This window comes from Lacerta agilis, chromosome 12 (assembly GCF_009819535.1).
Source record: "Lacerta agilis isolate rLacAgi1 chromosome 12, rLacAgi1.pri, whole genome shotgun sequence".
Lineage (NCBI taxonomy): Eukaryota > Metazoa > Chordata > Lepidosauria > Squamata > Lacertidae > Lacerta > Lacerta agilis.
The window spans coordinates 10,051,196-10,065,191 of NC_046323.1; the positions used below are offsets into that span (position 1 = coordinate 10,051,196).

Genomic DNA, 13,996 nt, shown 5'->3' on the forward strand with positions numbered 1-13,996 from the left:
AGATCTGGCACGCAGAGCCCTCACTGCTGGCACGCGCACCATCTGAGCTAAGCCCTAAGGGCGCCTTTACGCGCGCCTTTTCCCTCCCGGGCACGAGAGGCAAGAACCAAATCGAGGCGGGGAGAGGCGGGCGGGCGGGCGGAACAAGCCTTGGCCAACCCCCGGAAGTCTCTGGCGAAGCGGAGGCAGAGCTGCCTCGTCGCCGGCGCCCTTCTCCTCCTCCTTGGTTAGCGCCCAAGAGGCGCGGGGGTGACCGGCAGGTGAGGGCGTCGCGTGCGCTTCCCGAGCTGCAGGAGGAGCTACTGGTGGCCGGCTCCCGCTGCTGGCTGCTCCTTGCTTCTCCGTGGCGCCCTTCCACGCTGCTTCCTGCCAGGGCCACCCGCGGGCCATGCGGCCGAGCTGCGGAGCCCTCCTCTTCCTCTTCGGCGGCGGCGGCGGCGCCTGCAGGCTGCGAGGCGTGAGAAGAGGCGCCTCCTCCTCCCTCATGTGGTAGCGGAGTCGCAAAGCCCAGCAGCCGGATCTTCATTTCTTCTTATTTCTTTCTCTCCCCCCCCCCGCCCTTTAAAGTCAGCCCAACTCTGGCCGGAGAGATGCTGCTGTCGCTGGTGCTGCACACCTACTCCATGCGCTATGTGCTGCCCGCCGCCCTGATGATGGGCACCACGCCCACCTATGTCCTGGCCTGGGGCGCCTGGCGCCTGCTCCCCGCGCGCGTCAGTAGTTGGGCACTTTGTGATAAATAAGTGGGTTTTGATTTACAGTTTGGGCACTCGGTCTCTAAAAGGTTCGCCACCACTGTCATATATTAAACTCCAGTAGCTAATGAAAACAATTGCTTACGTAAATGGACTTTCCCACGATATTCTAATTTTTCGAGTTTCACTTGTATGTAGATGCAATGGGTGAAAGGGGCTCAATAAACAAGGCTGAAAGTAATAGTTTCTGAAGATGACAAACATTCCCCAAGGCACATGTTGCTATTATTATTCAATGATAAGATGGCATACTTGCCTCTTCAAGAAGACGTGTAACAGCATCGATGTCATTGTATGTTTTAGTCATCTGGCCCACTCTTTCAGCACATAAAACTGGAAGAAAACAAAGGGGGGGGAATCACTTTTTTGTCCACTGTATGAAAAAGTGATGCTTGATATAAACATAAAAGGGGGGGTTAATGTTTCATCAAATAATTACTGTATCACATTGCATAAGTACCTGCAACCTGATTCTACACATGCTAAGTGTTTTCAGTGAGGACCAGTCGCAAGTGTGCATAGAATTGCTGTCATTTGCTTCCAAAAATATTAAAAGGGCTCTGAAACTAAGATAACAACTCCCTTCTATACAGCTGAACGTAGTACTTGCAATATAACTGAGGTCAACATGTGACTCCTTACAGAATTTTCTATGTTTTCTAAAGTCTACAGCAGGGATCAGCAAACCTTTTCAGCAGAGGGCTGTCCCTCAGACCTTGTGGGGGGCCGGACTATTTTTTTTTTGGGGGGGGAGGAATGAACGAATTCCTATGCCCCACAAATAACCCAGAGATGCATTTTAAATAAAAGCATACATTCTACTCATGTAAAAAAACCAGGCAGGCCCCACAAATAACCCAGAGATGCATTTTAAATAAAAGGACACATTCTACGCATGTAAAAACATGCTGATTTCCGGACCGTCCACAGGCCTGATTTAGAAGGTGATTGGGCCGGATCCGATCCCCGGCCCTTAGTTTGCCTACCCATGGTCTACATCTTGGATCCTAAGATATGTTAACTTAAAGAAGTTCATGGAAGGAATACTGACAGGGGGCTGTTTGGGAGAGGAAAGTCACCCAAAATTTGGCATGTCATTCTTTGTTTGTTTGGCTTCAGCAGTCCCCACCCTCCATCAAATATTGTTCAGGAGCACCCCCTCCCTTTCTTGAGGTGGGGAGGGGGACAAAGTGTTGCAGTAATGAGAGCAGGTGGGAAGCTTTCCTTTCATAAGCTTCCTTAAATTAACATCTTAGGATCCAAGCCGGTGAGTTTAAGTATATAATGCTATAGATTTATAGGTGCCAGAATTTAATTAAGGTTTGGGGGTGTCAAAGCTAATTTGGTTGGAGGAAACAGCCAGACCCAAGTGTGCATTTAAGCTAGTACAGTCATACCTCATGTTGCGTTCGCTGCGGGTTGCGAACGGCGCGGGTTATGAATGTGCTGAACCCGGAAGTACCAGAACAGGTTACTTCCGGGTTGGCGGTTCGTGCATGCTCAGACGCATCAAATGACATCACACGCATGTGCAGACGTGCCGAATTGCGACCCGCGCATGCACAGAAGTGGCGCTGCAGGTTGCGGACTGCTCATGATGCGAACGGGGCTCCGGAATGGATCCCGTTCGCATCTATAGAGGTACCACTGTAAGGGGAATGATGGACCCACTGCTAAGCCTCTGTTCTTAGAAGATATAAAAGCTTCGGAGGCTGTGTATTGGACATTGTAATCCTAGCCAAATCAACAAGTGTTGATGAAGTCAGGCAAACTTCACTGTGAGGTAACTGCCTGGGGATGGGATAAACCATTAGGAGTTCAAAGCGTCAAAGGAAGTAAGTGTTAGGATGCAAATGAATGGAGTCCTCCCTTCCACTGTAGATAAAAGGGAAGGGGGTTGGAAGCGATGTATCCAGGAAGTAGAGAGGAACAGTTGAGCTGGGATGTGCCCTGCAGAGCAAGAGAAGGGGCAGAGGAAGGATGCTGCTGGAGGTGCATTTTGAGGTGCTGCTACTTGAAGATCCTTCATTGAAAAGCTTCAGGTTGTATACGTGTGTAAAGGTAAAGGTAAAGGGACCCCTGACCATTAGGTCCAGTCGTGTCCGACTCTGGGTTTGCGGCACTCATCTCGCATTCCTGGCCGAGGGAGCCGGCGTACAGCTTCCGGGTCATGTGGCCAACATGACTAAGCCGCTTCTGGCGAACCAGAGCAGCGCACGGAAACGCTGTTTACCTTCCCGCTGGAGAGATACCTATTTATCTACTTGCACTTTGACGTGCTTTTGAACTGCTAGGTGGGCAGGAGCTGGGACTGAGCAACGGGAGCTCACCCCATCACGGGGATTTGAACCGCCGACCTTCTGATCAGCAAGCCCTAGGCTCTGCGATTTAACCAACAGCGCCACCCGCGTCCCGTGCGTGTGTGTGTGTATGTATATATGTGTGTAAATAAACCATATATCATAAAGACACGATAGCCTCTGTTGTGCCTAATTCTCTAAAGGAAATACAAATCCTGGTTAAGTGCTGAGACCCCTGGATTCTCGTACACTGCTCAGCGGAGATTGGGGTGGCCTATAACTGTATGTGGTCCAAAATGTAGTCCTGCGATTGTTCTGTGTGAAAGTTCTCTTCCTTGTTTTTGCATCATCAATAAAGCAAGATTTGAAGGGTGCTGATTTATTGGTGCCTTTCAGAAACTTTGGGAACAGCTCGTGCAATGGCTCTCCAAAGTACTGGCCCTGACTTATCAATGGGAGTCAAAGGTAAGACATTGTTTAGCTTTCATTTCCACCAACAGAGATTGTCGCCAAGTGCATAGAGACCATGAAAATCAATAGAGAAGGAGTCTCTGTCAGTATACAGTAGATGAGCCACAGAACATGCCTTTCCTCACTTCTCCGTTTGTTGGCATGCTTCATGACCTTCACTATTTATTGACATTTCATTTTATACGTGAACGCCCTGGTGCCGTTTCTTCAGAACTCATTATGCAAACATGAAAAGGAACAACAGCACATACAAAGACTTATCAATTTTACCCCAAGCAAATGGCCTTGTGCTGCCCAAGGGAGTGTCACTTGTGTAGTCTAATTGTTTGAGTTGTGCCTATTAATGATTAAAGCATTGGTATTTCTAATCGAAAAAAAGTCTAGCTGCCACAGCTGGACTGTGTCCTTGTTATTCAGTGAACCGCCCTAAGATCTTAGGGTGAAGGGTGGCATAGAAATTTAATTAATTAATTAATAATTTAAGTAGAAATTGCTGCTGATAATCCAAATATTATTATTTTTAGCTGTAACTGAATACTTGGGGGAAAGAATGGGGCAGGGGAAGAAGCACACTAAAACCAGGAAAGCAGTGTGGCGAACTATTATTATTATTATTTAAAGAAGCATTTACATTCTTGGTGTGCACTTTCTCAGAATACTTTGTGCAAATAGGCTTAACTATGTACCACAAAATGTCCAGCTTCCCACTTGTTCTCCAGTTTACTTCAACGGCAATAGAATTTTCAGTATGTTAGGAAATTCCATGCAACCAATGTGAGCAATGGCCATGTCTGACAACTGGCATGGGGTTTAAAAAAAAAAAAAACCATTTTCAAACACTGAACTGTATGCCCATGTAGGAATTTTGATCATCTTTGAATGAAACAGCCCCTAGTTCAGTGGCGGTGACTGGATTTCTAATATGGCAAGCCAAGCATTGTAAAGAGTTTAAAGTATTTTAAAATAAAAGCCACCATGACATGAAAGGATAGGAACTGCTTCTAGGCTATGTCCAGGGCTTCCCAAATATCTGCTAAGAATGACTTGTGTGCATGATTCTCTTGCTCTATACAGCTGGCAGTGAGACCCAGGTGGTCATGCTGTTCTCTGTATTTGTCTAAAAAAAGAAAATCAAAGGCTACAAATGTGTCAACAAAAATTAAAATCAATACGGGCAGTGCTTTCCTATACGGACATGCACTTTTGCCATTTTTAGCTTGGGAAAACAACAAAACGCCTTGGGACCCCATTTGTCAGCAGCTATAATGTGAGCATGCCACTGGCAGTGAATTTCCTCTCTCAGTGAATCACCACTTAAGATATGGGTGGCTAACCTGTGGGAAGATGCGGGCAGCCTCCTAATTCCCAGAACCTCTAGCCAGCAAGATTAGGGGTGATGGAGTTTATAGGCCAACCACATCTGGCTGGGCACAGGTTGGCTGCCTCTGCCTGGAAGACATTTCAAGTGGTCAAGGACCAGAGTGGGAGTAACAAACTACTAGATTGGTCATGAAAATGTTCTCTTAAGCCACAGTCTACACGTATAACAATCCTTAGTGGTATAGCACTTGATAATAAATTACCATTTGCAGAGGATGAGAGTGCCTGGGGTATAAATAATGGCATTATTATCATTATTAATACCCCACACCAGCTTAACAGGTGTTACCATATTGTACATTCCTGCTAAGAAATAAGGTGAGGATAGCTCCCAAGTAAGTGGTTATAGGACTGCAGTCTAAATGAAAACACCTTCAGTGCTCTTTGGTCTTCTGGAGACATGTTACTAGAACCTCAGCGTGTTAGGAAGAGTGCAACTGAAATATTTCATTTGCATCACCATTACGCCTGGGTGATATATCAATATGAGGGCACAGACCGCGATGACAGCTTCACTCAGCGGTATATCACTAGTGAAACCATCACCGCTCTAGAGTCCTTCTGCCTCCTGGAAGCAGAGGGACTCAAGTGGCAATGGATTCACCAACGATATACCACTGGTAAAACCGCCATTGCACCCTGCCCCGGCAGAGGGAAAATTAAGCTGAATTGGCGAGGTGCCGATACAGCTTGTTCCTTCCTCCGCTTCTTTAAACTGCTTGGCTGAGGAGCGTGCTGCTGCCCTTGCCTCAGCCAAGCAGTTTTACGGAGCCCCTGACCTGCCACTGGCGGCAGGATGGGGGCTCTGTTAAAGTGCTCCCTCTCCTCAGCTGAGAGATCCCTGACCCCACTCCTGCTTGCACACAAGTAGGAGTGAGATCAGGGCTGCTCAGCTGGAGAGCAGGGAAGCCTCCGCTTCCCAGCTGAGAGAGCCCCACCCCTGCCTGGCTGCCTTCTCCGGGAGCGTGTGCTGCGTCTTTTCTCCCAGAAAGATGGAGCCCACCCTCCTGGTGGAAGGCAGCCAGGCATTGTAGGGGCTCTTTGATGCTGCTGGCAGGCCCAGAACTTACCAGCAGCCCTCCAGCAGCCCCTCTCCAGAAGGTGTGAATAGGGTGGGTTTGCACCCCGTGCCTTGCAGACTTCACCTAGCAGGGTGGGCAGGCTGCATCATACCTCCTGGGGTGAACAAACCCCCACTGGAGGAAAGAGATGGCGCAAAGGCAGTCAAACGCACAGAGTCTGACAGGTTCTGTGCACTTGGCTACTGCCGCTTGGTCTATCTTTGGGGAGCTGGGGGCAAGCGGGGAAGGACAGCTCCATGCCAGCAAGGGCAGAGGGAGTTTGGCCAAGGAGTCCCAAGGTCCTTGCTGTTCCAACCCGAGCAGCAGGGGACACGGGGCTGGCTCCACTGGGAGCAGGACCTCTCCCGCCCCCAGCGGAGCCTGGCCAAGGGGCCTCTGGTCTCGCTCAGCTGGAGGCAGGAGCCTTTCCGCCCCCCAGCTGAGCAGCAGGCTGGGGCGAACAGTATTGGCCACAGCCCACAAGGCATTGGGGTGAAAGCACCTCAGCTCACATGAAGAGAGCTGTGGCAGTTTCACCTGGCATCTCGCCAGCTGGGTCCGATGCAACTTTTGTCAACATCACGGCATATCACCAAACGACAATGTTTGACTGGCGATACGTCACAATGTTGAAAACCCAACATTGCCCAGCGCTAATCAGCATTTCCCCCCCTTTATGAGGCTCAACTAATTTGAATTTAATTTGTATTTAATGCATTAAAGAGTATTAAAACAACATCATTGGTCTTTGCTGTCTCACCCCAACATTAATTGAAACTCCGTAAAAGATACTGGTAATTTCAGTGCAAACAACTGCTTGCCTTACAGCAGTCTTGGTGATCAGAAAACAATTTAAACAGCTAATGGCCAATACAATTTACAATTCCACACATCCCTGAAAGGTTACAGGTAAAAACAAAATACAAAAATTCCTTCCAGTAGCACCTTAGAGACAGGTAGGTAGCTGTGTTGGTCTGCTGTAGTCAAAACAAAACCAAAAAATTCCTTCCAGTAGCACCTTAGAGACCAACTAAGTTTGTTATTGGTATGAGCTTTCGTGTGCATGCACACTTCTTCAGAAACAAAAGCTCATACTAATAACAAACTTACAGGTAGTTGGTCTCTAAGGTGCTACTGGAAGGATTTTTTTATCCCTGAAAGGTGTTTGGCAACCATAAAATGCCAGAAATCTGTCCCAGGCAAATCTGTTTTGGCTTGCTGTCTCTTATGTGCCAACAAATACTCTTCAGATACACTGAGTTGTTCCAATGTTGCTAGCTCTGCAGTAAACATCAAGCCTTTAGAATACACCAAACTTCAGCAACTACCACCGCTGCCAGTTAAGGAAAACTTTACTCTCAAGTGCTTTAAGTATAAGCTGATACAGTAACGGGAACTTAAGGGTACAATATTAAATTGCCAATGGAATAATAGCCACCCAAATTTCTGCAAAAATATTAGAAAAAACTGTCCTAAGAGTCAATAAGACAGGTACAATTCCTTCTCCCTCAATATCCAGCAGCAGCAGCAGCAGCAGTTCTTTAAAAAACAAAACAAAAACCTTCATGCTTAACACAAATTACACAGTTTGTAAAGGCTCGTCACAATAAAGAACTTTTTAAAAACACTGTAGTTGTTTTCATTTGCTTCCTAATCTTAAAATAATGCTGCTACTGCGATTTCTGCTTCACTAGTTTGCATTTAGGGAGGCTTCAAGGTTAGATATCATGCTGCATGATTTGTGGCCTCACTCTGCCAGAAACAGGAGGGCTTGAAAACAATAACAGAATTGCAGGAGTCTTTTTTTTTTTTTTGCAAGTGTTGTTGGTGCCTTTAAGCAGGAACATTTTTACAGGGCTGTTCAGAGGACTTGACAACCCACTTTTTTTGCACTGGACCCCAGATCTCCTGGCCCTTCCCTTAACAAAATTAAGGTGGCAGGTTGCTGGGGTCCCACCGGTGCGGTGCTTTACAGCATAGCCACATTGCAAGCAAAAGTAAGTTAAGATAAATATAAAGGAAGACCTTCCCATTCATGCTTACTAGGCTATGGACAAGTGGGAGCAGAGCGACCATAGGCAGCAATGGGGGTGATGGGCTGAGGGTGGTTATGTGGCCTCGAGGCTTACCAGGTGATCAGTTTACAAAGTGCCCTTGCATAACCCCGCAACTCTCCTGCTTTTGGGGCACTGTGTTTTCAGCAGTGTCCAAAAACATGCAAGATCTTGACCTTGTACAAGATCACAAAAGCGTTTTCTGGCTCCATGATCTTGTGCATATTGCCCCAAAACATGTGTTTCTGCTCCGTGATCTCATGTGGGTCACGTGACCCACACAGGAGTGGGGCCGGGAAGACACGTGTCCCGGTTCCTGGCATTAACGTGTTGGAGGGTACCCTTGCACCCTAAGCCACCTCATCAGGGTTGCTCTATAAAATTAACCTGTGCAAACCATGATCATTGCCCTGAACTCCTTGGCGAATGGGAAAGATAAAAATGTCATAAATAAAACCCAGTAAGTTTACAAGTGGGATTTAAGAATAACAGCACGCCCGTTGTGTGTTCCTACCATCTGGCATTCAGAAAGTGAGAGGGCTGTTTGTGTAAAAATCCCTCAGGCTTTTAAAAGAATATTTTTTACATTTCTCCGTTCTCAAACACAAGTGTTGAGTTTTCATCCGTAAAATAGGCAGATGGTTTCTGCATTGACTTCCACATGCTTAATTCCTTTATGATGTAACACACACCAGGTGTGGGCTGACTAACTTTTTGGAGGTATCTAGTCAACATAAAGTGCATTTTCTTGCTTTCCCGTTGTTTTGATCTGTGGTTGCCAGTTAACATGTGTTTAATGGGTACATGCAATAAATGGATTGGGGGTTTGCCGGAGTGAGAGAGAGGGAGATGTTAGACGTTGCACAAAACCGTTTTTTACTTTGCATATGTATATAAAAGCAGCAGTCATCCCTGCCAACAGATTATATGCAGATTTGGCCTTCTATCCCAGCTGCAATGTAGAAAGCCCTGTTAGCACCTAAAAACATTTGCCTGGCATTTGGTTTAAATTTGAACATAAGCATATAACTAAGCATGTACAAATGTACCCTGAATTTTTAAAGTACCTAGTGATGTCCCTGCCTTTAAGTTAGTCATTTAAATAAAAAAAAGAAATAATCAAACAGAATTTTAAAAGCCACAAAGCAAAACAGTGAGGTGCCAGCCAAGCATTGCTGTTCTAACTCTAGCATGGTTGCCAATAAATAATTACCCATCTCTGAATGGGCAGCTTGTTTATCAAATCTCCACAGACAAGGCTTAACAGAGAGATAAGAATTACAAGAGAAATATTAGAACAAGCAATTCAGCCAGGAGATTTGCCCTTTGTACGATATAAAGTACAGCTCCCAACATGCCACTTGACACGTACTGCGTTTACAGCAAACTACAGTTCAAACTAAGTCAGAAAATGCATTTAAGTCAAGAAGGGAAATGTTTGAAATTCTTGAAGTATGCATTCAGTTCTTGATCATATTATCATTCCCCTGCTCCCACCACACATTTAATATTTTACTGATTTTGTTTTTTAAAAAAGCAACCCACAAAAAAGAAGAAAAGTGTAAAATTAAAATGCAAACCATAAAGTATCACAGACGGCAAGGGCAAAAGTACAAAGATATGGGGCAGCTCCAAAGAATAATAAAGAATTGACTCATACAAAGATTCCCTTTACAAATAACAAAGATATGTGCAAATAAAAGTATTCCCCACCTGTGAGTGCCATCATTATTCTGGATGAAGGTTCTAGAAAGTCTTAGGTGAGCCAGACATTTGCATATACTGAGCAAACTGCATAATAAAATGATGCAGGACAGCAAAACAAAAAAGGACACACTTGAGCTCTCCACTTCAGATATTTTTTAATTTATGAGATATATTTTCAAGAAGGGCTATTTGCCAAAACCTGGAGTACCAGCAATCCAAATTGTTAAAACTGAAAGTCTTCCAGGTTTTGACAATGAAGCCTCAGGCTGCTGTTAAGCGATGAGAAATAAGTTGTTTACTTTTCAAGTCCTGTTCTGTTTCCAAAAGCACCAGGTGGAAAGATGGAGCAATAGCTTGTTTAGTTATCAAAAAGACCTCAATGAACACCTTACTGAAATTCTTTAAGAATAAATTAAGTTGTTGTTGTTGTTGTTGTTTTACTAGATGGTTTTACCCTACAGTTGTCACGCTTCCCCAGCACATCTGGAATATTGGCTTCCATCACTTGTGGCAGTCTTTGGAAGAATCTCTTCAAAAATAATGGCTTCTCCCCCACTGAAACAGATTCACTAACTGGCAGCATCCACCCCAGGTACCAACAAGTGACAAGAAGGTGGGGCAGGGCAATGTTCACTTATGGAGTTCCTTAACATACAAATCAAAGGGAAGCTTGTGCAAAGAAAGCAGAAACCGAGTGCCCTGAGGACGCCCCCCCTCCTTTGGCAACTGTGTGCGTCTCCCCAGGTTTAGCAGACCTCACAGAAAAGGCACAGTGATCTATCTGTACTAGGGAAACTATGATCAATTCTCTCCCACTTCCCTTGGTCTCACCGCACCCTAGTGCAGTTGTCCCTTTTGTTTTCCTGTCCTACCAGAGATTTCATCAGATACTCAGAAAGAAGCAGGCAAAATGCAGCCCTTTCCAAGCTGTGTGTTGCACCCCCTCAAAGAAAGGACAGCATGCCAGAGAGAGAAGTCTTGAGGCTGGGTGGGACAGGAGGTACATGTGGCTGAACTTGGGCAGGCAGGAGTGTTTGTTGGAAGTGGGTGTCTCTGCATAAGGATCGCAAAAGAAAATGGGCTGAATACACAAGCTAACTGCTTGCTGGGGGGGGCAGGGTAGGATGAGATGGATGGCAATATGCTTTTTCAGAGAACATATTTAATCTAAGGGAAAAGGGACAAAGAATGAAGGGGTAAGGAGATAACAAATTAAAATAAGAAGCCCCAGAGAACCAAATATGAAAAAGAGAGCTAAGAAAAAACTCCAAAGGTCTGCTTTTGAAAGCAGAGGCATACTGCTTCAACATACCTCTGAAATCCCCCTACTAATTTATATTCCCATTAAAACAAGCATAAATTAAACTCTGAACTGCATATTTTAATGAGTTCAGTGAGCATCTCACACTGGGCTTTTATGTTGAAAAGAATGAGGCCTTAAACTAGCCCCCTTCTCCACAATCTCTGCACAAGCTAGCATTTACACGTTTGTTTCCTATTATTCTTACTTGGTAAATTGGTGCTGTAAATTCTGTTGGCTTGGACCGGCTTTGTAGGGTGGTCTGCAGCAGTAGCACTGCTTGGGACACCCTAAGCAAGGGGCTCCTATGCTTTTGTGTGAAACAGAATCAAGCTAGCAAGTGCCTTAGGTGAATTAAAGAAGGAGCAGGGAACCCTTTTGGCTTTGGGGACCAGATTTTTATCAGGGTAGGACAAACTTTGGCAGGTGAGTGGGGCCATCCACCTATCACATGACACAACTATGACATCACATGACTGACAAATTGGCTAGCTTGCCCACTTGCCAAAAACCTTTGCAGTCCCAGTGATCAATCTAACCCCCCCCTCTCTCTCTCTGTGTGTGTGTGTGTGTGAAGGAGAGCGAGAGAATTTCTTCATCACTGTGTGATGGCATAGTCCAGTGATGGCGAACCCAGACTGGCCGGTGTAACAGGGCTCGGGGCGCCCGCAGGAACAGCCTCCCCGCCATCTACCTCACTCCGCCGCCATGGGCGTACCGAGGGGGGGCAGCTGCCCCCCCCCAGCAAAAATGATTGGCGTCATGCTGAGGAAGAAGCGGGGCGGGAGAGAGGAGCGGAGAAGAAGTGGAGGCGGAGGAGGTTGCTGTCCCCGCCGCCCGAGTTCCTCCCTTTGCCTCCCCCCCTTGCCCAAGGCAGCTCCTGTCCCGGAGGCGAAGGAGAAGCGCCTGTCGCGCGCTCACAGCAGCGGGCTGCGGTGGAGACGGCGCTGCTCACTGTGCTGCTGCCTGTCAGGCTTCGCTCTTCCCTCTCGCGCCTCCCTGCCTCCCTCCATCCGCACCCGGCCGTCTCTCTCTCTCTCTCTCTGTTGCCCCTCCCTCGGGCACCTTCGTCCCTTCTCGCCCTTTTTCTCTCCCCTCGCTCCTCATATTCCCTTCCTTTTGCGCTGCTGGTCTCCTTCAGCCTCCTCCTGATTCTCGTTCGCTTTCTGTCCCTTTCCCTTCCTGCTCCTCTTTGCGTCCTTTCCATTTCTTCCACCCCAGCCCCAGATATATTTCCTTCAGCCTTCTCCACTCCACTTTTCTTTTCTCCCCTCCGCATTGCATATTCTCCTGATGGGATGTGGGTTTGCATTGTAAAAACATCTCTTCTTGCTGGGGGCAAAAAGGATATTTATGAAGGACACAGCAGGCATGGAGAGGCAATTTAACCATTTCCTCTCATGCTGCAGCCCTAAGGACTGTTGCCCTTCTGAGGTCAATTCCTAATTTGCTTTGGAGAGAGCCTCCCGTGTTAACATTTGCATTTCCTACCAATGCAAATAGCAATTTCAAAGGGGTGGTTTTCATAAGGACCACAACAGGTGTGGAAAGGGTTGAACTCTCCATCTGCTGTGGCCCTGATTATTATCAACTGCCCCAATTGATGCTATTTGCATTTAAAACAATAACAGCAAGCCAGCACACTGGATGCAAAGACACATTTAACATCACATCTTGCTTGCCCCTAGAAATGCTTGTAAGGAAAAAGAAAAAGAAAACCTTTTGGAGCAGCACTATAATCTCTATATGTTACTGCTATTCAGAGACTGTGCATAAGATGAGTTATTTCCACTATGCTAACACATATATCTGCCTGACCAGCAGCTTAATTTTAGCACATATTCTGTTAAAGTGATCCATTTATTTATTCGATATAAAAATTCTGTCAATGTTCTAACTAAAAACCTCGATATTCAGCTTTAATTGCAGTGTTGGCACTTTGAAATAAAAAAGTTGGTTTTCCGCTGCAGTTTGGGCACTCGGGCTCAAAAAGGTTCGCCATCACTGGCATAGTCTCTATCAGAGCTGATATGTAAAGCAGGCTCCTGTGCTCTGATGTACAGCATTGAGGAAAAGAACTACGCCTGCTTGTTTTTGTTGCACATGCAGCAACAGCAAGCTGACCCGGTTTTTCAGAAACCCTGGTGCATGCTGATCCTTTCTGGAAGTTAAAAGGATCATTGTGGAATGGGGTTTTCCATGAAGGTCCTGCCCTTCATGAAGGTCCTGAGGCCACCAGTGCGGTGCCAGCCCTTTCAGTATAAATATAAAAACATAAACAAATCCACCAGAACAGCTATGAAATACTGAGAGAGTCCCAGGAAAGTGGTAGGAGAAGGCAGCTCTGCCAGAACCAGTTTGGAATTTGAAGCAAGTACTTAGGAGAGTAGTTGTTTTCCCTCAGATATGCATTTGCTTGAAGATGCCCCTTGTCTTGCCAGTTTCTGTTGCATCTGGGGAACACACTTTTAGTAACCTTAAGATTATTAAGAACTACCTGCGGTCAGCAAACCATGCTATCATGCTTTCGCTGGAGAATGCAGTTGCAAAGCAAATAAATTACGTTGATGGAACTGATGACTTCGCATCTATGAAGGCAAGAAATACATTCTTTGCTTCGACTTGCAATTCCTTTTGCACACACCTAAAGCAAGAGTACCAAACTTTGCTCTCATTTTGTTGTTTACTTCCTAACTTTTAATAAGTTTACCTCTCCTAGGTAAATTTTGCCAATTCATCCTTGACAAAGAACGTGATTATTCTACTGCAGCCCAATACATAACTTAAGAACAAATTAATACCCCCCAGCATGGTTTAATAGGCCATAGACTGTTTAACTGGCCAAATGCCTGGGAGAAGAGGAATGTTTTTGACTGGCACCTAAAGAGATGTAACGAAGGCACCAGGCGAGCTTCCCTGGGACAGCATTCCACAAATGGGGAGCCACCGCAGAAAAGGCCCGTTCTCA

At 46.0% G+C, this 13,996-nt stretch overlaps 1 protein-coding gene across 11 annotated transcripts in view; it reads right to left on the reverse strand.

Annotated features, from left to right (window-relative positions):
- The window catches only part of TRAK1 (trafficking kinesin protein 1), a 94,772-nt gene that overhangs the window by 44,228 nt on the left and 36,548 nt on the right, over positions 1 to 13,996 (reverse strand). For all 11 annotated transcript variants that reach the window (XM_033165813.1, XM_033165810.1, XM_033165807.1 and 8 more), the window contains one exon: positions 1,012 to 1,088. In XM_033165813.1, coding sequence (XP_033021704.1) covers positions 1,012 to 1,062 — 51 coding nt within the window. In that variant the 5' untranslated portion in view covers positions 1,063 to 1,088. The remainder of the gene's footprint in view (positions 1 to 1,011; positions 1,089 to 13,996) is intronic.